This window comes from Grus americana, chromosome 1, assembly GCF_028858705.1.
Source record: "Grus americana isolate bGruAme1 chromosome 1, bGruAme1.mat, whole genome shotgun sequence".
NCBI lineage: Eukaryota > Metazoa > Chordata > Aves > Gruiformes > Gruidae > Grus > Grus americana.
The window spans coordinates 82741468-82764965 of record NC_072852.1 but is presented as its reverse complement, the minus strand read 5'-3'; the positions used below and the strand labels follow the sequence as shown (position 1 = coordinate 82764965).

The 23498-nt window shown below is 41.3% G+C and overlaps 1 protein-coding gene across 1 annotated transcript in view; it reads right to left on the bottom strand.

Moving 5' to 3' along the window:
• Positions 1-23498, bottom strand: part of ANO2 (anoctamin 2) — a 198777-nt gene extending 175279 nt beyond the window's left edge. Inside the window, exons 1-3 of the mRNA XM_054812685.1 lie at positions 23459-23498; positions 16275-16459; positions 13033-13425 (exon numbers count right to left, since the gene is read on the bottom strand). Of these exons, the coding sequence (XP_054668660.1) occupies positions 13033-13425; positions 16275-16459; positions 23459-23477 (597 nt within the window). The 5' untranslated portion in view covers positions 23478-23498. The remainder of the gene's footprint in view (positions 1-13032; positions 13426-16274; positions 16460-23458) is intronic.

Genomic DNA, 23498 nt, shown 5'->3' with positions numbered 1-23498 from the left:
AACAGGCTGCCCAGGGAAGTGGTTGAGTCACCATCCCTGGAGATACTTAAAAGACATATAGATGTGGTGCTTAGGGACATGGTTTAGTGGTTTGATTTGGCAGTGCTAGGTTAATGGTTGGACTCCATGATTTTAAAGGTCTTTTCCAACCAAAATGACTCTATGATTCTATGACATTATGACTTCACGTAGGCCTGAATGACTGATTGTAACTGATGGACAACAGGGAAGGATGAAGGACTGACTTCACATAGGCCAAAGAAAGATACACAGTCATGCTGAGGAGTGGCTGGATTGCTACAGGTATAGGATATGAAGATGAAAGAGCATCATGGACAGAAATGGAGAATCCTGGATAGGGCAGTGGTCTGTGTTGGATAGGTCAGCAGTCCTGCAGAAGACTGGTGTGAAGGTACAGTAGTGAATACACAGAGGCCAGAGATAGGTGAGCAGGGCAAGCACTGGTGAGCTGAAGCAGTTACCATGCATTGACCTGTGAAAGCTGAGCAGTGCCACTGGAGGTAGAGAGTAAACATTATCCAGTGAACTCGCAGAGACCTGTGACAGGCAAGCAGGCTTGCCAGAGGTACAGGGCACCGCAGAGTATTGACCCACCTGTCCTGCAAAAGCCTGAAAGTACACCTACATAACAAAGAATATCATATGAAATTTCTTAGGTCCCACTACCCAGAGTGTGGACAATGAAAGGATGCGGTAGCCTTCCAATTACCTTCCATAACTACACAATCTTTAGGATGCTACTTTGTCTTAATTAGCTAACAGGGTTCAGTGGCAGTTGAACATGTGTAAATGTTAAGAGGAAAGCAAAGAAAGATTATTCAAAGCTTGCAAAATGAAGTATGGGATCTGAGAGCTGAAAAAAGAACAGGAACACCAGAGGTTTTCAAGACAGGCATCAGGGGTTTACAGCTTATAAATGACTGAGGATAATGAGAGATGAGTAAGGCGAGAAAGGGATAGAAACAATTACACATAAATCCAGAAAGACTAAAGATGACCTACAGAACCTGCTTTGTTTCAAAGTGTTACCAAAGATAAGTAATCCTTCACATCCTGTGGCCAGTTTCAATGTGAGCAGAGTTAGGACTCAGAGTGATTTGGAGAAAACTCCTAAGCATAGGATGGGCAGGGATATCCTTCCCCATTTTGAAGAGATTAAGGAAAAATAACAGTAGTTTGGACTACTAGCTGGCACTTTGGAGGTGCCAGCTTGGAGTTCTGCTGAAGTATTTGCAAGACCTTAATAATATTCTCTGTCTCTGAGATGCTAAATTTTCTTTCTCTTACCAAATTACTCCAGGTAAACCATGACTGAGTTTGGTGAACATGTAGACAACACCTACAGACAAATTCCCTGTCTCCCAGCTGGTAAGGCGATGCCATGACTAGGGGAAGTGCACTGTGCTCCTCTGGAAGAGAAAGACATTGGTATTCTTCTAGTGTAGTCAATGTAGGTACTAACCAATGGAAAGCAATGGCCACATCTACATTTTCAGGAGAATGCTTCTAAGTGGTGTCTTTGTGTTCCCTCTGGAAAGGTTGCTGTTTCCAAAGATAAGAAGGAATATCAGTCTACATAGCTTCATTTTTCCACCCTAACTAGCAGTAGCTCATTCTCTCTCAAATACATTTTGTTCATTTGCTTTACCACTTGACATCTTATGAAATTCCAAGGTCATCTACTTAACTCCACCTGAAGAATTTCCTTAGAAGTATAACATATTAAAAAAAAGAGAGAAGAAGCCCCAGAAAAACAGCAAATAAAAATCCATACACCTGTTCAAAATAAATAATTTTGTCCAACTTTTTTGTTTCAGGTGATGAAATCATTTTTACATTAATGCTAACTGGAATAACTGCACAGAAATCTAGCTCTTACATTATTTTTTATTTGACCTATCACCATGAGCACATACCTGTACACATAAGGGAGACTTACTAGGGTGCACATAGTTACCAGCCCTGTGTATCAAGAAGAGAATTCACCCCAATGGGTAAGTTTTCCGAGCTGCACATGGGGATTTCGTCACCTAACTCCCATTAACGTTAATGGGAATTGTGCAGCCTGATGCCACTCTGCTATTTTTTTTTTAACTTGTTGTTCTATTCAGGCCAAAGTAATCGCTGATTTGCACAACAGAAACAAATATGTGATACAGTTTTGAATTATTTGCCTTGTCCTATGATATAAAAGACCTTACAATGACTGGCAAAGATACTTCTAGCTGTAAACAATCTGATTACAACCTTCTATATAGCTTATGTATCACAGTTTCCATTTTTCAGGATGTAGGTATTAGAAGAACCGTGGTTTATACAGAGAACCAATCTCAGTTTGACTAAACTGTAGCTTAAGGTCTTTTCTCCTCCAGATGTCCCAGCCTGTTAAATGCTTATCAAGCCAAGCCCCTTTGAGGGACAGTCTGCTACAGTTCATAGCCCAGGCTGCACTGGAGAGAGGGAAGTGACCTTGGCTCTTGCAGAACTGCAAGAGCCCTGCCTTCATCTACATAGACCTGCCAGGTCATTGTGGAAGGGAGAAAGGAACTTCTCTGAGCAGTTGCCTGAATGCATCATAACATTGTAACGATGCAGATGCCATCATGGTGGCTATGAATTATGACAGTATATTGATTTTTTTCTATTTCTTCTTAAAAATGGAAAACATAAATGCAACTCTTACAGATTGAAAAGGCAGCTTCTTGAAACTATTTTTTAGAAACACAAAGCACTGCAGTGTTCCCAAGCACTATACATGCAACAGTTCCCACTGCTAAAAGCAACTAGATGCTGAACATTTTTGAAATTAGAAACAATATTCAGAAGCTGCTGTTGAGGTACCATCAAACATATTCACTTTTACATTGAAGTAAAATACATCAGGCCTTCAAAAATCTTGTGTAGTTTCAGATTTCTCCTGTTTCCCCTTGAATGACATCACTCTGCAAATCCATTCATTAAAATTGGATCATGCAGACCAACCCTTGCTCCTTTTCACCAAAAAAGTTAAGAAGTGGGATAGTATTTGGTTCCATAATGTTACCTCTGTTGATACAAATAGGTGGAATTCTGAGGTAGCATGGTGTTTGCACAGTAACTTTGTGCTATACTTGAAAAGAACAGGAAAACTGGAAGAGCGTTCGACTGGAGAAGAGTTGTATTTTTGCTGTTTCCAGTGGCCAAAACAGATCCTTTGACAGCTGCAAAATAACAGAGTAACCCCAACCTACAGAAGCTATAGATGATACCAGTCACCATCAGCACAGTCCAAATATGAGGAAAAACTGGACTCCTTGTAAGCTCCCATACAGACCCAGCATATAGAGCAGTGAACCATGCTCTTCACTTCTCACTCAACTTAAACATATATCTTTAGATTCTTGTCATCTTGCAGTAAAAGTGGGACAGTTAACTAATCTTCCCCTCTATGACAGCTTCCCCACACTAAATCTGTGTTCATCCACACAAACTACTACTGAGTTGTTGGAGCTCAGCCCCTACCTAGAACTTAGATCTACAAAAGATTTAAGAAACGGTTTGTGTTGAAGAGGATGTTCTGATTTCTAAGAGAAAATTACTTTTTTTTTCTTTTTTTCTTTAAAAGACCTTTCCACTACTCATGCTTAACAGCTTGCATATTAATCCAGTTTTCATGCAAAAATGCCTCCCTCTCATGTACAATATAACATTTTAAAATGTACACACCATAAAATGTCTAGTTGTGCATCTGGAAGGGAATAATTCCTTCCCTATAGTGGCTCTCTTCCTGGGGAAATATGCTTGCCTGTCTAGTCATAATGTCACAAGCAACAGACCTTTTAATAACTTAAATTTGGGCAGAATGACACACACAGCCATTAGAGTCATCAGCAAAGCAAAAAGACCTTAAAAGAGTCCAAAACATATGAAAAGAATCCCACGAGCTTGAGTCATTATTTATGTTACCTTTCCTTGGATCTACTAAAGGATAGCAAATTCCACCCCCTCTGCACATACATGAACAGTTGGGTTTTTTCCTCATAAGTGCTATCCTTTAAAGATTAATTTCCATAGTCAGATACCCCCAGCCTTTTCTCTGCTGGAATCTCTTCCCAAATCTGAGATGGCAGAAGCTGCTGAATGCCACTTTATGGCATTCCCTTGGAACAGGTGCCACTGCACCATTGGTTGGACGGTTGGTTGGTTGAAAGGATTTTTCTTTCCTTTTCATGTTCTTGCAAGGGTTTTTCAATGATTCTTACCTCTTTCTCTCTGGCATTCCAGTTTTAATTTCTAACTTCTGCTCTATCCTTGCCCCCAGCTAAGCCATTCAAGAGTATTCATTGTCACTTCCACAAAAATGGACTGGATTTTGTTCTGATTTGTGATCTGAGAAAATAAATAACACTGGACTAATGCTTACTATGACAATCCAGAAGTTCTGGACAGTGAAGGCTTTTCCGTAGCCTTTGTAGCATCAGAGGCCAAAACAGAAGTAGCAGAGGTGGAAGATCGCTTTCTAAGAAACCATTCACTGCTTCACTTGAAACCATTCTTTTGCCCTGCATGGCACCTCTGGTTTGCTCTCCTTGGCTCTGGAAGAGTACTGCTCACTGCTTCTCTGCTCACTGGAAGATGCGCCCCACTCTCATCTTCCACAGAGAAAGAAGTGACTCAAGAACAAATCCTTTTCCTTTTTTTTTTTTTTTCCATCAACATAAGCAAAATCAATTTGTCTCTCATTGTTGTCCTTGTTTCTCATTTTTTGTCTCTGAGACACAGAGTTTTCAGACCAAGAATGCCTTTTAATCTGCTTTCATACAGGCCAAAAAGCACAAGACAAGAGCAGGGAGGCACCATCTTAGCTCAGATCTTTTATAACAACATAAAACAGTACATAAATGAATGTATATAGTATAAAAGCAACATATTAAAAACAGGGAGCACTTATCTACCGTGCTGCATCCACTCCCAGGTAGAATTCTCAGCATCTCTTACTTATGCAAAGGAGTTGCAGGCAGACCTCCCTGTTTTCCTTTGCATGAGGTGTGAAATCATGGCTAAGAAGCAATGCCTCCAAAAAATAACAAAATCATACAGCAACTATTCAATCATCAGGAATACAGAAGTGATCACTCCTTTGGTATCAGAGATACCTATAGAGCTGTTTGCTGCTGTAGACAAAGTAGGCAGTTGCCTGGGGACAGCAAAGTGAAGCCCCATTTCCCTACAAAATAGTCTCTGAAATTCAGGATTTCTTCTTCTGCCAAAGAATAGGTTGAGATGCATCAGGCAGCAGGTACTGCAGTTGGCGCAGTCTACACCTAGCATCTGTAGGAGCTGATTCCTCACCCCAGTCAACAACAGCATGATTTCTGTCCTTTAAAAGATCAGAAAAGCAACAAATCCTAGGACCAGAATCCCCAAACTATCTCATATTTTACTACTTTATTTTCATGAAACTGCTACTCAAGCTGTACTGACCTAAACAGCTTACAGAAATTATCACTACTTCAGCCTCCAAGTCTTCTCTGCAGACATTGTAGCTACTGCAGCATCAGTGCAGTGTGGCATCCCTCAGGGCTTCCTCTATTGCTCTTCAAATTGTCTCCATGGATTTAATTTGCAGATTAACATTTCTGCTGCAAACAAGACCACTGATAATTAAAAAATGTTTTCATGGATTCATCTGTGAACAAGCCAAGCAGCTGATTTTGTTACTTTTCATCTCCTATCCTACAAATGTCCAGTTCTCTCCCTGCTATGCCCTAGCAGAAATGTGTAAGCCATTTCTGTGGGCTTATCTAGCAGTTTGTAGGCATGGAAGTAGTTTCTCCAGCAGGTGACAGAACTCAACACAGGACACAGTGAAATGGAGACACAAATTCAGGAGGCTATTTGCCATTTCTACCAGGCAAGTCTGATAGAAACAGCATTATGTAAAAATATATGTAAAAATAGGATGCTTCTTGCCCAGCTCCCGTAATGCACACCCAAATCTAACACCATCTGAAATTCAAGATATTGATGCCTCCATTTCCCAACCTGCAGACGACTGATGAGATTTATCATTGTTGGCCCAAGAGCTCTATAAATGCTATTGATAACATACTGGCCCATTTTTTGTACATCTCTTCAATTTTCTCTACGTCCCTTGGAAGCCATTTTGACTACGGTACTTAATAGCTGAATATTAAGTGTTTAGATGTTAATTAAAATACACAGAGTGAGTCTGTCTATCCATTCATCTATTCAAGTCACAACACTATCATTAAAAAACAGGATTCATAGTATGATCTTTTCAGCTTTGACAGCACAGCCATTCTACCTAGCCACCTGTTATCATAGATCATTATTTTAATACTGATTGAATCACACCTGACTCCCATGGGGCTACTCCAAAATCCTCTCTAAAATGAAGACATAATTTCCTCTTAAATAGTTAATCAGCTTGTCAATTTTTTCATCACATCCACTTTACTATCACTGAAAACCTTTCCTTGCCTGTTCAACTTTAATTTTATAAGAGCTGTGTATTACATTTCAGCCCCATATAAGTAACGTACAGGAGCAGAACATGTTTTAGCTAATTAATGCTTCTGTAACTAGAGTCATTGAAAAATAACCATCAAATATTTATATAAATGGTACACTAAGAGGCCCCCAAAGAAGTATTGCCTTGTTCCAAGTGCTGTACTAAGAAAGAATGAAATACAAAGTCCAAAGACCTGGAGCACAAAAGACCCCAATCGGCTTCCAACACTACATTACTCTGTATGCATTCTCATTGGCTTCACAAGGCTTTCATTAACATGGATAAAGGTCTAGGAGTCATATTAAATTTCCCTATTCTTTTAAAATTAATGTTAACTACTATTAAACTTTCCTCTGCACTTGAGATGAATGAACATTTTGAGACAATTATAACATTCACACTGAGTACCTGCAAGGTGTTTCACATGTACTAAGGGCATTAGATGCTTTTCTTGGAATCATCCACAAATCACATTGATAGATTTTTGGAAAAAGACATTGTTTTTTCAGGCTCTTAATTACTACTAAATTAAGCAATATTCATAACCTTTTAACTAAAAGTTGAAATATTTTATACCAAAAAAAATGTTTTGTCAAGGAAAAAAAGGTCTAGCCAAATAAATTAAATTCTTGGTCATTGGAATTCCACTTTTTCACAATGAAAACTATTAACATTAATACAAGCTACTTATGACACAAATGTGATGTTAGGAAACATAGCAGACACAACAAAACAATTCATATAGCAAGAACATTGATGGCACTGCTCAACAGAAATGTCCTCAGCTACAGGTGGGGATAGGAGACAGAGAAAGAAAAAGCCCCTCTGTATTGAATAATTTACCATGACATTATTTTGGCCACTCTTGTCCTTTACGGCTGACAGAAGATAAAAGATAAAGCCTTCTCCCACTGGCAAATGGGGAGCACCTTAGTGTGATAAAACAGTGCAATTCAATCCCATAGATAAAATCTAGCTGCAGCACTATAAGCTTTTCTTTGGCTCAGGTTGGGGAGGGGTGGTTGGTTGGTTTGGGGGTGGAGGTTGTTTGGGTTTGGGGGGTTTTTGGGAGGTTTGCTTGCTTGGTTCGTTTTGTTGTAGTTGGGTTTTTTTGGTTTGGGGTTTTTTTTCCACAAAAAATCAAAAACATGCCTTGGAATATCAAGCAGAAAAATACAGTTGCAACCACCAGCATCAGTAGTGTTGTTATCAACAGTACTGCATAAGCTGATACATTGAGGACCTTAAGGACTTCCTTGCCTCAAAGCATAATGTAGCCAACAGAGTTTAATCGGACATCCTTAAAGCTATGTAAGCTCTAAAATTCAAGTTAGTTGAGCTTCTTGGAGGGTAGTTTACACTTGGTTTTAAAATTGTCATCATCTTCCCCTTAAAAGATATTTTCATCTCCTAAATGCTATTTAGCAAAGTACATTTCATTTCCAATGTGCTCGAAAATGATCCTACTTTGTCAGAATGCCAAGGTGCATCGCCAGTGTCTTATTCTATTTCTATTATGCTTTGCCATACATAATACTAATTGAATACAGTACATGTTGCATTTACAGTCATTAAAGCAGCAGTACAACTTAAATTTAAGTGAACTACTGGTGCTCCACATTAGGTGAAACACAACAATCAATTTCCCCAGGAACAAAAAAAAAAAAAAAAGGAAAAAAATCAACCCCAAGAACTGCCTGCAATGTCAATGGTATTTATTGCCCTTCATGGGAATCAAGGTGGAATATTTGAGGGTACTCTTAAGGTGGCCCTATCTCAGGCAATTCTTTGTGTATCCAATGCAAAATTCGACTTCTACCACTAGTGTTAAATATGGTTTATTTGGAGATTACTGTCATGGCTTTGGCAGCTAGCTCACAAGGGTAAATGTGACCTTCTGGCATTCTTTCACAGTTTACAAAGACATGCCAAAGAATCTGGGTTCTGTCATGGACATCTTGGAAAAGGAGTTTTACTGTATTTTTAACTGTGTTACTTTGAAGCAGAGGAAGCAAATCCTGCAAATGCTTAACACTATGCAGATTAGGATGTGTTTACAAGATCTGTATTAGTGGGGTCTATATTAGTCACTATGCAATACTGTAAAATATGAGGTAATTAATTCTACATACATATGCAAAAGTCAACACCAGGCTTATTTTATCTAACTTTGTAGACAGGCCAGTCACAGATACAAACAATATTTTTACTCATAGTGAACTATGCAAAACAGTAGTTCTGTGTTGCTATGCTGCTGTCATCAGACATGAATAGGGAATTTCCTCTTCTGTCCTATTCTTTCCACCAAATATCACTTCCACATAACCCTAAATTATACTAATTCAATAGTTGTCATGGACACAGGCTACACTGGACCACCCAAATGTTTTGATTTGGAGAGAAGATAACCAGCCAAAGAGTTCCTTAAACTTGATCTGCCAGTTGTGGTCTCTGACACACAGAATATCAAGATGGAAAGCTGATGGTGGCAGTATTTGTTATAGTACATGAATACATGGTATGGATCAGGTATGACTTTACCAGGGAGCACGGTAAGATGGTTGTCAAATCTGATTACGACCACTCATCATTGTGGATACCCAATGTCACATTAGAGAGGAAAAAGTTGTAACATTCAACTTCGTGACCATTGCATTCATTGTGCACTTTGTCTTGGACATGCAAAATAATAACTCAGTTTAAAAAACAGGAAAACAAAACAAAACAAAGAAAACCCCAAGAAGGTTATATTAAGAAAGAAAAAGTTTCTCTGGAGGACAGCAATAACAAATGATAGAAAGTTATAAGGAAGTTGAAAACTAGAAAAAAAATCCTTAATTCACAAATAATAACTGGGTGGATATGGTGACAGATCATAATCTTGCCTATTTTTCACATATTCAAAAAAGAGTAATATTCCCCTCTCCACATACAAATAATATATTTTCATTCATTTTCTTGTGTCTATTCTTCTACACAATGAATTGACAATAGAAATGAGAAATGTGTTTGTCCCTAGTTAGTCAGCATATAACAACCCTATTAACACCATATGTTAACAAACATATTAACATCATGGAAATTCTCACTTTTTCAAAAAGATAGTTGTAGAAATAAGATGGTCATAGTGCTATCCTGTGTTCCTAGAGATGAACTTCCTCATGTCTAAATAGTTTTAGCCTACAAAAGCAGCTTCTAGAGGAACTCCAGTAACCTGTGAGGTTAGTAGACTGAGTAGCCTGATGCAAAAGATGCCATGCTTAGTTCATTTAGGTTAATCAAGCTTACAGTCTTTACAAAGTAGGGTTAACCAAGATCATAGATTAAGCAACTTTCCAGCCACAAGACAACAGATGCCCTTAGAAGTCATTATGTGTTGAATCAGCTGTATTACTCAAAGAATATATCCTTCATGACTTCATGAATATCAGTAGAGAAGACAATGGCTTGATCCCTTTTTGTTGGGTTTTTTGTTTGTTTTTGTTCAAGCAATGAGGTTAACAAGAAGCAGACCTACACAGGCGCTATCAAAGATAATTTTTTTAGCTGTGTAGCTACTATTGGCCACCTAGAAAGGACAGTGCAGAGATGTTCATTGAAGACCACAGATGTAGCAGAAATACCCTTTTACCCTCCTCCTTTCTATTGCTACTGTTTCAAGTAAAAACTGGTGCTGTTTCAGGAAAAAGATTGCGTTCAGGATATCCTATTGTTTTTAAATGAGTGTTTTTCTTTGCAAGACCATATGCAGGTGACTTAAAGTAGAGAAACCAAGGCCCGCTCTAACCTCAGGGTCCAAAAGTGGAATCCCTCATCAGGACCTGCAGCACAGAGGACTGTTTTGGGTTACCTTTGCAGCCAGCCATCTGAGCAGATCAGACTCATCTTAGGACCTGGGCCAGAACATATGGCAAGAGTGAGATATGTGTTATATCTCAATATGTCTGAATATGTCTCAACTTCCAATAGTACTATATGAAAAAGATCCACTTGTTATAGTAGCACTGAAACAAAAAACCCCAAACATGTATGTTCATCATAAGACACTATAAATGTAGTAGTTGAAAGTCCACTGTGTTATACACCAAAAATACAGCATGCTGTAATTAAGACTGAGTTTAATGAACCTATAGACATATTTTTCCCAGAACTAAAATCAGAAGTTGTTCTCATATGAGCTCAACATACATTTTTAATCAACATATAAGGCCAGCTGTACCCTTCACATGTGCCTGATCAGCATGTTCTATGAAATTCACAGCAAGATAACAGACAACAGCTTCAGCATGTTTTAACAGGAGTTAACTAACAGGGAAAAAACCCAACCAAAACCCAAAACCAACGGTGAAGTGAGAAAAACTAAAGGAAGTAAAAGCCACATGTCTTGGGCAGGGAAGAGAAAGTATAATGCATAGTCCCTTCCAGTTTCTCTTCCCTCAGATTCTGGAGGGAAAAGCATTTTCCCCTTTTGATTACAAAGTTTGTGTGTTGAGGGGGCAGGAGTGACTACGTACGTGCACACATACAAATAGAAAAGCGATGGGATTGCATTTTTTGTAATTTTCAAAATAAATTAATTTTTCCAATAAAAGAACTGGTCATCAAATAATTTCCTCAGAACTTTCCAGTTCATTTACAAAAAACATTTTCCTCCTCAGAAGGAAAGCTATGACAAACATTTTTTTCTTTATGAGCTCTCTATGACATCATTTATTACCTTGTATATTATTTAAGAGCAAACGTCATCACTTGGAAGGGGTCCAGAACCAGAATTTGAATCCAGCTGGATTTCAGGTAAGTAATGAGTCAAATAAGCAAATCCAAATCTCCTGCTAGACTTTTCAGATTCTGATGAAATTCAGAACTGAAAGAAGCCTCCAAAAACAGCTGTTCTCATGGGTTTTATGTAATTTGGTTATAAAAATCATAGCAGCAAGATAGTCATATGTCAGCAATATTGAACCTTAACCCCAGTGCTTAGTATAAAAGGATCAGGATCTGAGATCACTTTTTTCTGTTCAGTGCAAGGATGGCTCAGCCAGGCTGTGCAGTGAAATACAACCCATAACCACCTGCAACGCAGAAAACTGAGCAAGGAAAATGTCAAGAATCAAAAGGCTTTTCTATTTCTTTCTATTCCTGCCAGTGATTTAACATGCATACGCTATGCCAAGTCAGCTAGACTCAAATTTTCAGATGCAATCAGCAATTTGGTCCACATTTTAGAAGTGTTGACTGGTTGCACTGAAAGCAATATGAGCTGTAAGTTCTCAGCACCTCTGAAAAGAAGCCCTAAGGTTCTTAAATTTTATGTCAAAAACAACAGAGCACCTAAAACTGGAACCCAGTGGGGACTTCCCTTCAACGAATATAAATATCCATGGCTTTCAAAGAGGTCCAGAGGGATAGCACAACGCTATGCGATTTGGAAGACCTGTTCTCAATTGACTGACTGGCTGCAGTCAAGTAACCTAACCACAGCTCCCAGCTGATAAGACCATAGTTGCTATCCAACATCATGCACATGTGGTGAAAATGAATACATTAAAGGCTGGAAGGTTCTCCCAGTTGCAGTGTAGGAGCTGTTCATTTTGTGAGTGGAATGAAGAAGTGATACAAAACTTACATATTGCTGGGAAGAGTGCTAAGAGTCACATCAGTTCTTCTGATGAAATATGAAATGTCTTAATAGTGCTTTGTATTCCAGCAAACTACTTAGGAGAGCCTTTCTTCATTTTAACAATATTAAAAATTAAACCCTTTTTTTTGGTAAGAAAAGTGTATTCACTGCATGCCATAAGAACATTTAGATAGAAATACGTTTTCTACTAAAGTAGGGTTGAAATTGCTACTCAGTTGTGCATTAAACAACAATATCAACCATGCATTTCCCAGGCAGTAAGAACCAAACAACATGGAAACACCCCCACCATCACCTTCTTCGCTTCACACCATATTTTAGGCATGTATAAAATAGCTTATACAACATATTTCTGCAGATCCCTAATTGGGGGTTGCCATGGCAGCAGCATTTGACCCAGGGATGTTCAGTACTGAACTACTGTTCAGCAGTAACAAGCTGTCTTCAGGATTAGCTCCTCAAGCTGGCCATGAGACATGCCTATGGGACATCCTACACTTCATGCAACTGCAGAAGCGACAGTGGGGGAGTCAGCAAGGCTGTATTAGAAGGAAAGCCTCATGTATTTTAAGAGACGGCACAGGTGTGGTTTGCCTCTCAGTTAACATTAATGCAGGACAGGAATGAAGGCAGGCCGGGCCGGGCCCTAATGCATGGCCACAGCCAGGCCCCTGGCCTCCCTGCCAGCAGGGACAGCGGGCAGCCATACTCTGAGCACCCAGTCACTGCCAGGCTGCTCCCTCAGCACGGCCCGGCCATGGTTACATCCTGCACATAGCCACCTCCAACACAGAAGAGGCCATTACCCGTCAGGGCACCCGGTGCCACGCGTGAGGAGCAAGTCTCTCCTTCTTACCTCAGGGTCTTTCTCTATCTCCAGCCCTGCTTCTACCAGGTTGCGTTCATACTCCTCTCGCTGCAGACGCTTCTCCTCCTCCAGGGCATCCAGCGGGCCAAGCTCGATCACCTCCGGCCTCGGCCGCTGCTGCAGGGCAGGCTGGCCACCGTCCTGCTGCTGCGGCTCAGCACAGCCCTTCCCGGTCCCTCCGTTCGAAACCAGGGCCAAGGAGGCAGATCCACGTGTCGGCTCCGGTGAGCCCACACCAGGCGGGTGCCGAGCAAGGCGTTTTCGGTAGTGGTAGGCTAACACGTAGTCGACTTTTCTCTTGCTGTCTCTGAAATGCATGCCGCTTGGGGACACCTTGTCCACGGCCCCTCCTTGTGTCCCGTCCAGGTAATTGTTTATAATCTGGGAGAGAAACACATAAGTCTCACAGACAAGAAATCCAAAAAGCCCAGGAAGGTGTCAGGCCCAGGGTCTATCTCCACACAAGCACATAAAAGCGCAGTCAAAATTGGAGGTCAGCCGGGGGTAGGTATGACCCACAAACACGCACTCTGCAGACCAGATTAAGTCACGCTGACCTCCTCTGACCGTAAACAAATGAAAGTGGCTAAAGATAGTGGCCTTATCCCAACACATGGGATACCTACCTGACGGGCAGGTACGGAGGCAGACACCAACGCTGTCTCTCTGTCCTGCACGTACACAAACCATACAGGAGAAAACACCTGCCTTTTGAAATGGGATGGAGAACTAAGAATAAGGATCACATTACAGATGGGGATATGAAAAAGGATGTGCTGTGGAGCAAAGCTGGGCAAAGGAGGGAAGCAAAAAACTGTGTGCCAGAAGAAAGGGAAGAAACTGATCTGAGCCAGAAGGGGAGAAGTATCCTCAGTGTAGTACAAGGGCAAGAAGGGTAGGGCTGGACAGAAGCACTTTGGAAAATACCAGAGATTAGAGAGGATATGCCCTACGGATGGCTAACCATGCTAGCTGACCTGTATTTTAATGTATTATGAAAAGACTACATGACTGACCGGTGATATTGCAAAAGGAAATCAATGACTGAAGTCATTCAGACCGCCTGTGTTGCGTTCAGTCACGCCTCGAACCATCCCTGCCTCCTCGTCTCCACTCTCCCAACCCTTCTGGGCTGAAGCTGCTCCAGTACTAACCCCACCATCGTGCCCCAGCCTGGACGGCAATTCTGCGGCACTCCTGTTGAACTCTGATACCAAATGTAAGGCATTCACTTTCACTTCTCATTCACTAAGATAGCCCATATGTTTTCCAAACCTGTTACCAGTCACCACTTCCAGCTCAATGCTGTAGCTTAAAACCCTTTACGGAGCTCTCTATGGTATCATTCATTACAGTGACACCAGCCCTCCAGTGACAAATAGGTCAATATGATCCAAAGCAATCAGCCCATAACCTAATTTCAGACATTTATGGTTCCCATAGGTGGTTATACAAGCAAAATCTCAACAGGTACCAGTTATGGATTTCTTTCTCTCCCTACCTCCCCTTCCCTTACATGCACTGGTAGTCCTGAATGCAAAGTTAACCAAGCATGCTGTATGGCAATTTTCTCATTCATTAACACAATACAAATTTTTGAAGGTATTATATAAATGTGCATATTATTATATACCCCAACATGTCCCAAGTTCTTGTTTTTCCGTGCTTTGCTTCACTTAGTTTCCCACAAAGTAGCTTTCAGTCACCATATCACTAAATAAATCTTGGTTTTATATGTATACTACATCCTTCATTCTTTCACGAAATTATCACCAAATAATCTGTTCTGCACATTACGCTTATCACAGACTTTATGTGTAAAGTGTATATATAGTCCCTTTAGGCATATCTAAACTTACACTCAGCACTACATTCTGGCAGAATATAAAACTGCTTGGGAGACAGCATTTTATTGCAATTCCCCATTTCCTAGTTAGATACATTTTCATGTAGTACTCACAGGCAGTCCGTGCAAACCTCCTGGATCCATCTCTGCCACAGTGGAGAAAAAGTTGTTGCAGATTTCTAGTCTCCCTTCCAGAGAATTTCACGCTATACAGCGCAGAAGTAATGATGTCACCACCACCAGGTCACTAGCACAACACAAAGGTGACTTTGGAGAAGATGAGCTCTAAGCATCCTCTCCTCCCTTACTGGCGAGTGTGGGCAGAAATGAGAAGCACAAACAAAACGTAGGAGAAGGAACAAGGAGGTCGGAGAACATGAAAAGTCACTAGGAGGTTTTCCTGTTTATTACTGTGCGTAGCCAGCTGCCACATCCCAGCCACCTGAGAGAGCACCATAGCAACATTTGATGTTGCTGGAGTTACACAGAATAATAGGATGAGGAGATACAACAATGCCTCTCCCTCCCTCTCTGTTGACTCTTTTCCTCGTTCTTGGCAGCAAAGTGCCATCCCCATACTATGGGTGTCTGTTGCACGGAAAACGAATCAAAATTCCCGCAGATTTTAGTAAGGACATCTTCTGGCCTTAGATTTGCACTGCTTTCCTCACCATGTGACATTCTGGCACAAGAAGACCTTATTAGGAAGGAACACAAATAAGTTGCAATTTTCATAACGTCACTGAAGATCTTCCTCTCCTCCCCTCTCACAGCCATTGTAAAAGTCAGAATCAGTGATTTAAATTACCATCTTCAGTCCTACATTCATTGCTTCTTCACATTTCCAAGGTAAGTAGCCAGCACACCAAGCAATAAGAAAACGGGAAGGTATGATCAGCATTTCATGATGATTTTATTCTAGTCCTCTAATACCCAATATATCACTACAAACATACCCCAAGAGGTATCTCCTCTAACAACAGCTCTGCTACTTCCACCTTCAGTCCAGCCCACACTAACACCTGGGCATGTGCTGGTTTGCACAGGGATAGCCAATTTAGTCATCAACCTGCAGACCTTTTCCTACACTAGGGGTAATAGCAACCTCTCTATTCCTGCTCTGAAGGATTTTGGCTGAAGTAAATAATCAAGAAAAGCTTGGTGAGACTACCATAGTAGCAACTAGTTCTTGCTGTATGCTAAGAGAGCTTACTGAACTATCTAAGGTTGTAGTATCAGTTTAGTTGCATAGTCACTTTTCCCAGTACAGTGTGGATTTGCCTGTCACACAGGAGGAGTGCACCATGCTCTGCTCACCCTGCTTCACCTCTTCCTCATCTCAAAAGCATTAGAGGTAAGTCAGTGAACATAAAATCCTACTTACAGAACTGCTGAAGGACTCCATGCAGCTCGGTGGTTGAAAAGCTCCATTGATCTTGCTGCTATGAAAGGAAGTCCGGTTTTGAGGAACTGTGAGGTATTTGCTGTTGTATGCTGAAAAAGAGTCCCTTGATGATTTTGCTGTCTTCTGTCTGTTCAGAGTTGGGTGTGAGGAGGCTAGAGGAAAGTCTGAGAATAAGAGATAAGCATTGTTACATAAAGCAGGTTTTGTACAGGTAGTTTCCTAAAGGAATGGGAAATACTGCAGTTAATAGGCACTATTCAACTTCAGATGCTGTGCTTCAGTAAATGGAGAGGGGTGCATACAACTGCAGAGGAAAAAACAGGTTACCTGTGTGAACTGCTGGGGAAGGGGGAAGCAATGATATAGCACTGTGCTTAGCTCAGCGTTACCCTGGTTGGTCAACAGCACTTGCACTCCTGCGCTTCAGTCATGAGGTTAGGAGCTGGAAAGTCTGTGCTATGCAGCTAGCTAAGCACCCCCCAGGACATAAGCAAGCTGAGCGTCTGGTTCTCTGGGCGCAGCATTCATGCCAGCGGAAACCAAATCACTGCAAATGAACTGAGTCACGTTTGCTCGTGGCTTACAACTAGGCCTGAAATGGATTGTGTTTCAGTTGTAGTGTGATGTGAACAAATCCAGTGGCATCAGGTACAGATACAAACTTCAGGCTAATGGTCATTCTCCACTGAGAAGTCTTAACTTTTGGAGGTGCAATGGTGTGAAATTCTCATAAAGTACATCTAGGTTTATACCTACGTGTTTTGGATTAAGGGACAAATGTCTTGAACCCTTTAGTTTTAGATGTGTTCCCTATCTCTTGTATTGACAAATTACATGGTTGCAATGTAGCATAATGGAAGGCCTGGAGGGGATAGGGAGTTACATACCACTCCCTATTCACCACCACTAGTAAGCTATATGTCTGCCATAGAGCAGGGTACAGCAACAACAGAATATGAGAAGAATGCTTGGTCACGGGTAGCAAATGCAGAAAGTCGATCCCATACAGGCAGTTACATAGTGAAAAAATGATGATTAAAAAGTAATGGGTACAGAAACTGTTTTGACATACAAATGTTTCATACTCTTTCCCCCTCTAGTGGTGCTGTAACTGAAATGGGGTTGATTGATCTTTACCCATAGTTTCTTTGAGACGCTTATTGGGGTGAAAAACTATGGCTTGGTCCTTCAAGCATTAATGTTTTCTACCAGAGAGAAGTCATAGGTGTAGCAGACTCATCTGCCCACGTAGTTAGTCCTGCTACAACTAAAGAGACAAATCACCATGCTTCTCCTGTCAGGACTTTTGTCTTTCCCAGGAAGAAGAAATAACTGGAACATTCATCAGCTCCCGTATATCCAAGGACACACTACATCCATAGTATCTCTTCTTGCCTTCTCACTTGGCAATCCTAGCAGTCTGCAGTTCTTTCCCCCCAACTTCACCTTCTGTCTAAGGAAACAAGAAGCTTCAACAGCATAGTACAGTTAATTTCCAGTCTGGGAGGAACTGCCCTATGAGATTTGTTGCACTGTGTTAAGAGAAAGCAATCTCACCCTTCTCTGCCACAAGAAAGCACTGGGAAACGTGAGCAGTTTCTTCCACATCTTCCTCATGATGATGGAGGTGGGGGAAGAGGGAAGGCAGGAACAGCTGTGTTTCTTGCTTAGTGTTCAGGTGAGCAAACAGTGTTTCTCCTGCATTGCTGAAACAGCCAACTGGTGGCAGAAATACCTTGCATTGCATCTCAAAAGACAGAGCATTGAAGGAGGTGGCTGTATGCAGGAAACCTGTAGAGTTGTGCAGTGATAATCATCTTCAAATAATTCAAGGAAAATCTAAAAGGATCCATTTGTATAGATGGTGATAGCAAAATTTTATCTCTTTCTTTTCTTTTTCCCTTTTTTTTTTTTGGGGGGGGGGGTGTATTTCTAAAATCTGGAAGTCATATTTCCCCCTTATTTAATGGAATCCTTTCTTCTTTCAAGAGTCTAAGGCAGACATTGTGTCCTACTGCTAATCTTCTACGCCCTCTACACAGGCTGAATCTACTTACCCACAGTCATGTGCTAAGAGAGGAGCCAGTAAAATGCTAAAGAAGGAAATGCTTGGGGAGGGGGGGACCTGACCCCTAAATGTTATGATTATTCCTATGTTTGCTATCAATAATAGATTAGGGTCCTGCAGCGCTTGACCAGTACAGTAGGTTGACTCACCAGTCTTCCTTTTCTGATCTCTCAAGGGTTTGCACTTGGTTTACTTTAATGAAGCACATAATGATGCCACAAGGGAAACTCCATGGAAAATAATTAATAAGTAAAGGTTCCATTCCTAAAGGCTACACACAATGTTTCTCCAGTATTTTCAGACTAAGCCTGGGATATCTCACAAGACCTTTGCACAGTCAATTAAAGACCTTTTTTTCTTCCCAGTCCTTTTAACTAGGCTTAGGAAAAAAATCTGCAGTTCATTTATAATAAAATGATTTCATTCCCATTATGCTTCCCAACCTTCAGAAACTGTATCATGAACATGAGGTTAACACTGGTAAGCTGGTGAGGCAGTCAGGGATGTCCAGTCAGAATAAGTTTTTTGATGAAAATGCAATTTCCATATCTGAATTTGGAAGACTCCTCTTCTCCAAAAGCTTTTCATCTTCCCAAATCAAACTGAGTGAACCAAAATGTTTTGTTCTGAATGAGTTCCACACTTGACAGTGCTTGCCTGTGGTACTGCAGTGCCTCAGGGGCTTCTGCTTCAGATGCTGCCTGACCTCATCCTACCCGTAAGCCTTTATGACATCTGGCCTTACATGTTCTCATTCTGTAAATATTCTAGAGGAATTAGTATCAATAGAAACAAGCTGTGTGTGTATGTGCATATATATACACATTTTTACAAATGCACACATGCATAGCTTTGGTACATACATATATATATGTATTTCCCCCAAGAGAACATCAGTAGAGTGAATCTTGAACTCAACCTGGAAAGCAAATGCTCAAGAACTACACTCATTCTAGAAGAATAGCCTGGCAGCCATCCTTCCAGTCAAACTTCATTAAGCTGTAAGGGGCTTCCAAGGACAAGGTACCTCCAGGACAGAGATCAGTGACCAGCTCTAATTTCAGTGTCAATTCACAGCCACTAATCATCTACTTGCTCACTCAGTCTCTGCACTCCTTTGCTTTGGCTTTTTGTAAACTTGTGCACCAATTGACCTCACCATTTGAGTTTCCAGTTCCTTGTCTAAAGTGCAATGATGAAGAATCAGCACATGCTGCCAAAAGTGGAAGGACTGAGAGGGTGTATTAAAGGACCACACTACTTGTGAAATATGCAGTAAGGGAGCCTACCTAATTGGGAGCTCTGTGTTAAATCCTGAGTAAAAGCCAATTATCCGATCTGAGTGGTCCAGACAATCAGATTATCATAGGCACAACTACTTGCAGAATACATTGTAAATGGTTTGGCCACCCAGGTCACAGACACTAGACTGCTTTCATTTATCTTCCTCTCTTTCCAATCAAGTATCAGAAATGGGCTGCACTTCTGAAAGGCACCGCGGTCGGAAGTATACCTGCACTCGCACAGACTCCTCTGCAAGGCTGTTCAAAACTTCTCCAATTTAGGAATGTTGTTTGGCAAACTTGTTATTCCTTCCACCCTCAGAGTAGGTATGAAAACGAACTACTGTTTCTATGTAGCTTGACTTTAAACATATCTTCTTTAAAGGAAATATATATAAATAGCAAGATGTACTATGGTTATACATGTGTTCTTAGGTCGCCACTAAGCTAATGACTTCTCAGTTCTGAACACGCACATCTAGAGTTGCTGATTTCAATACAGCCGGTCATGCCTGTATGAGTATGCAAGGATTTTCATCAGACTGCAGTTTTATTTTTTTAAGCTGCCACACCTTGTCTCTTCAAAATACTGCTTATTATTTAATATTTCAATTAAAGACTTTCAGACACAAGGGAATGTATGTTAATTAAATAAGCCTTGGTCAAGCTTAAAGGAAACAGGCCACCAGAGGAAATGTCTACGAATAATTTTTTACATAGGAAAGCCATTTTTTATATTCAATATTACTTGAAGGAAAAGGTCCAGTACATTTCATTAAAGATAATTTAGATTAGTGTGGTGTTCTCAAACTCCTTATTTGAATACAAGAAGCATAGCATTTGACCATTAAATTTCAGATATCTGATATTTCTTTCTTCAGGATGGTTTAAGAACTATTTAGATGTTTAGTCCCCTACTACTTAACTGCTTCTACTAAAATCAGTTCCATAACTAAATTCAGCATTAAACAGTTCTCTCTGTAAAGAGTTTTTCTTCTCTTCCTTCCCAGCCTCCAGAACATGATAAAGGAGAAACAGTGTTACATGCTGTCAAATGTAAAGGGACACATCTGAGATACGGATTCCTACCCAAGAGATTGTCTTTGCTGAGTGTCCCGGAGGCTCAGGATGTGGCGTTTCAAACTGATTGTTGGAACAGGGTCCAGCCAGGCAGATGCACCCGGGCTGTCAAAGGCATTAGCCAGGAGTTCTCCCTTCCCATCTGCAGTTTGTAACATACTGTATGAGCACTCAAACCGCAGGCTGCAATTTTGGATCTCATGTCTCTTGGTGGAAACTCAGCTGTGGGGGGAACAGGTAGGAATTGGCAAACCTGAAAAATTTTATTTTCTGCTTCTGTATCCACTTCTTCCTCCCTTTGGTTGCATCCCCAATTTCATTCCCTAGGAGATGTGCTAGCCCAGGGCATATGGCTGGGACAGCATGATGAAGATGGAAAGCCGTCAGGGGATTGTGTGGAGCTGTGCTGCCTACCTTAAGCTTCAAGGACTGTTCCATCTCTGATTTTATCTTAACCCTTGTTGCTCCCTCCAAGCCACACCTATACTTCAATTTTCCAGAAGCTTCCTCTAAGTTCTTCCTCCTCTCCATTGTAGGCTAATACCCTCTAATCTGAAATTTGATTTAATTTGTACCATGCTGCATTAGAGAGCATTAGAGACAATCCAAAAAGCCTTGTCTGTCTTTAATTCCTATGATTCTTAATAGGCACTAATGGTAGTCTCGAAGACACAGTGGAGAAAATCATGCTCCGCTGGAGCTGTGTGGAGTTTGGTGGTGCTGTGCACAAGAAGTAATTCTGGCACAAGGTGAGCTTCTTCCCATATCACTGTGCGCTTTGAGACTATAGTGATTCAGGAAGCTGTTAATATGCGGTAAACAGAGCAACTTGTACATGGCCCTCTGGCCCTTTGTGTGAATGCATATTCCCTGATTCCTTAAAGTAAGGGTTACTGGCACAAAAGGTAATAACAATCCTCATACAGTCATTTTAGGGAAAAGGTGGCCTATGGCCATCCACTCCACGAGGGAAGGTAAGCCTGGAGCAGGGCATGACAGAGCAGAGCAGCGAGAGACCCCGCTGACAGGGAGCCCAGACGCAGAGCAGCATGTCCGGATCAGGATCAGGCTTGGAGACAGTGATCAGATGCAGGCACAGCTCAGTGATCCCTCAGCAAGGTAACAGGGATGAGGCAAGTGCAAGGTCAGGTTGGGAACCAGAGCTGCTGGGTCTGGGTCAGGGCCAGACCAGCAAAGGTCTGAGACTGGGTGCAGATGTAGCCGCTGCTCAGCAGTGATGTAGCACAAACAGGGGTGATGGTAAAGCCTCAGCTTAAAAGTAGTTTCCAAGGGAAAGGAGGGCAGGCCCTCACTTCCAGCTTTCTTCATAACAGCTCTGGTCGGTGAAGGAGCTGGCCTTGGACTCAGCCAGCTAAATTCTTTCACACGGCCAACTAAACGCCTGGAAGGGGAATGCACTCTGGGCCCTGACAGTCTGCCCCTGAACTGCTGCCAGAAACATCAGCATTGCAGCATCTCAAACAGACAGGGGCAGGCAATGGGGGGCACGGCTCCTTGCAAGCTTTGACTGGCCCAAATAGCTGTGGTCAGACACAAATGTAAAAACCAGTGGTTGTGCTCCTTTGGTAGCCAGGAGCCCTCACCTCTGGCATTAGGAGCAGCAAGAATACACCTGAGTTAACGGAGATGCTCATCACTCATCTCTGGCACACACCGTAAGCCAGAGAGTCTCTTAAAGAGTGGAAGACTATGAGCCTGAATGGTCAAGAATGAAGGAAACAGAGTAGAGCTGTGGAGACAGATGTTGGAGCCACACAGTATAAAATGAAAACCTGAGCTGCCTTGTGAATGTTTGCGTTACCTGTGGCTTAATGGAGCTGTATCTACATAATGCAAATTCACAGACTCCCCTCTTGTTGTCTTGTTTGTTTTTTAATTCTACTCTACATGAAAAGAAACAGTACAGAAACTACCTAATTTTTCTGACATGACTAACTTCAGCAGTGAAGAATCAGGGATAGAAAAAGGGCACTGGAATAACTCAGTAAAGATCAGCAGTACGCATTAAATCTGATGGCTCTTTGCACACTGTGGTCTGCTACACAAATAATTTTAGGAAGGGAACTGGATGGGAGAGTGCAAAAATAGCAGGATTCAGTGAGCTGTAATGATAGTTCAGAGTTCACAGCAGAGCTACGGCCCCAAAACAATGAGATAATGTGGAAACAACTACAAAGCTTTTGACTGTAGCAGTAAAGCAATAGTGACGTAATATCAGCTCTGAACATTATTCTCAACTTGTACACTGGGAACTCAAACAAAAGGTTTTATGCACTGAGCAGATTTGTTCCTTGCATGTGGGAACTGAAAGCTCACTGCTGCACATTGTCTTCTGAAAAAGGATATTGCTCGCTCCCCCTGGCTGCATTGCAATAAGGCAAATGCAGATGGAAACAGCAGAAGTCCAGCACAAGGCATTTGCCTAGTGATTGTCTTTTCCACATGGATCACAGCACTGACCCATAGCTGCACTCCTGAGGCTTCAGAAGAAATGAACTCTGTGTGTTTTACCTCTGAGCTGTCTGTATGTAACCTGGGCCACAGAGTTTTCTTTTTTCTTTTTTTTTCCCTTTTTTTCTTTTTTTCTTTTAAATGTCCTGAAAGAAGGCAGAGAAGTCCTTTCAAAGTATTCCTTTCTCTCTTCCCCACCGCCTTTCTACCTATTCAACTTCATAGGCAGCAATTAACAATGAAGCAGAGAATAAACTTACCGGGTGTGTGTGTTTCCATGTTGCCTGGAGGTTTGTCTGG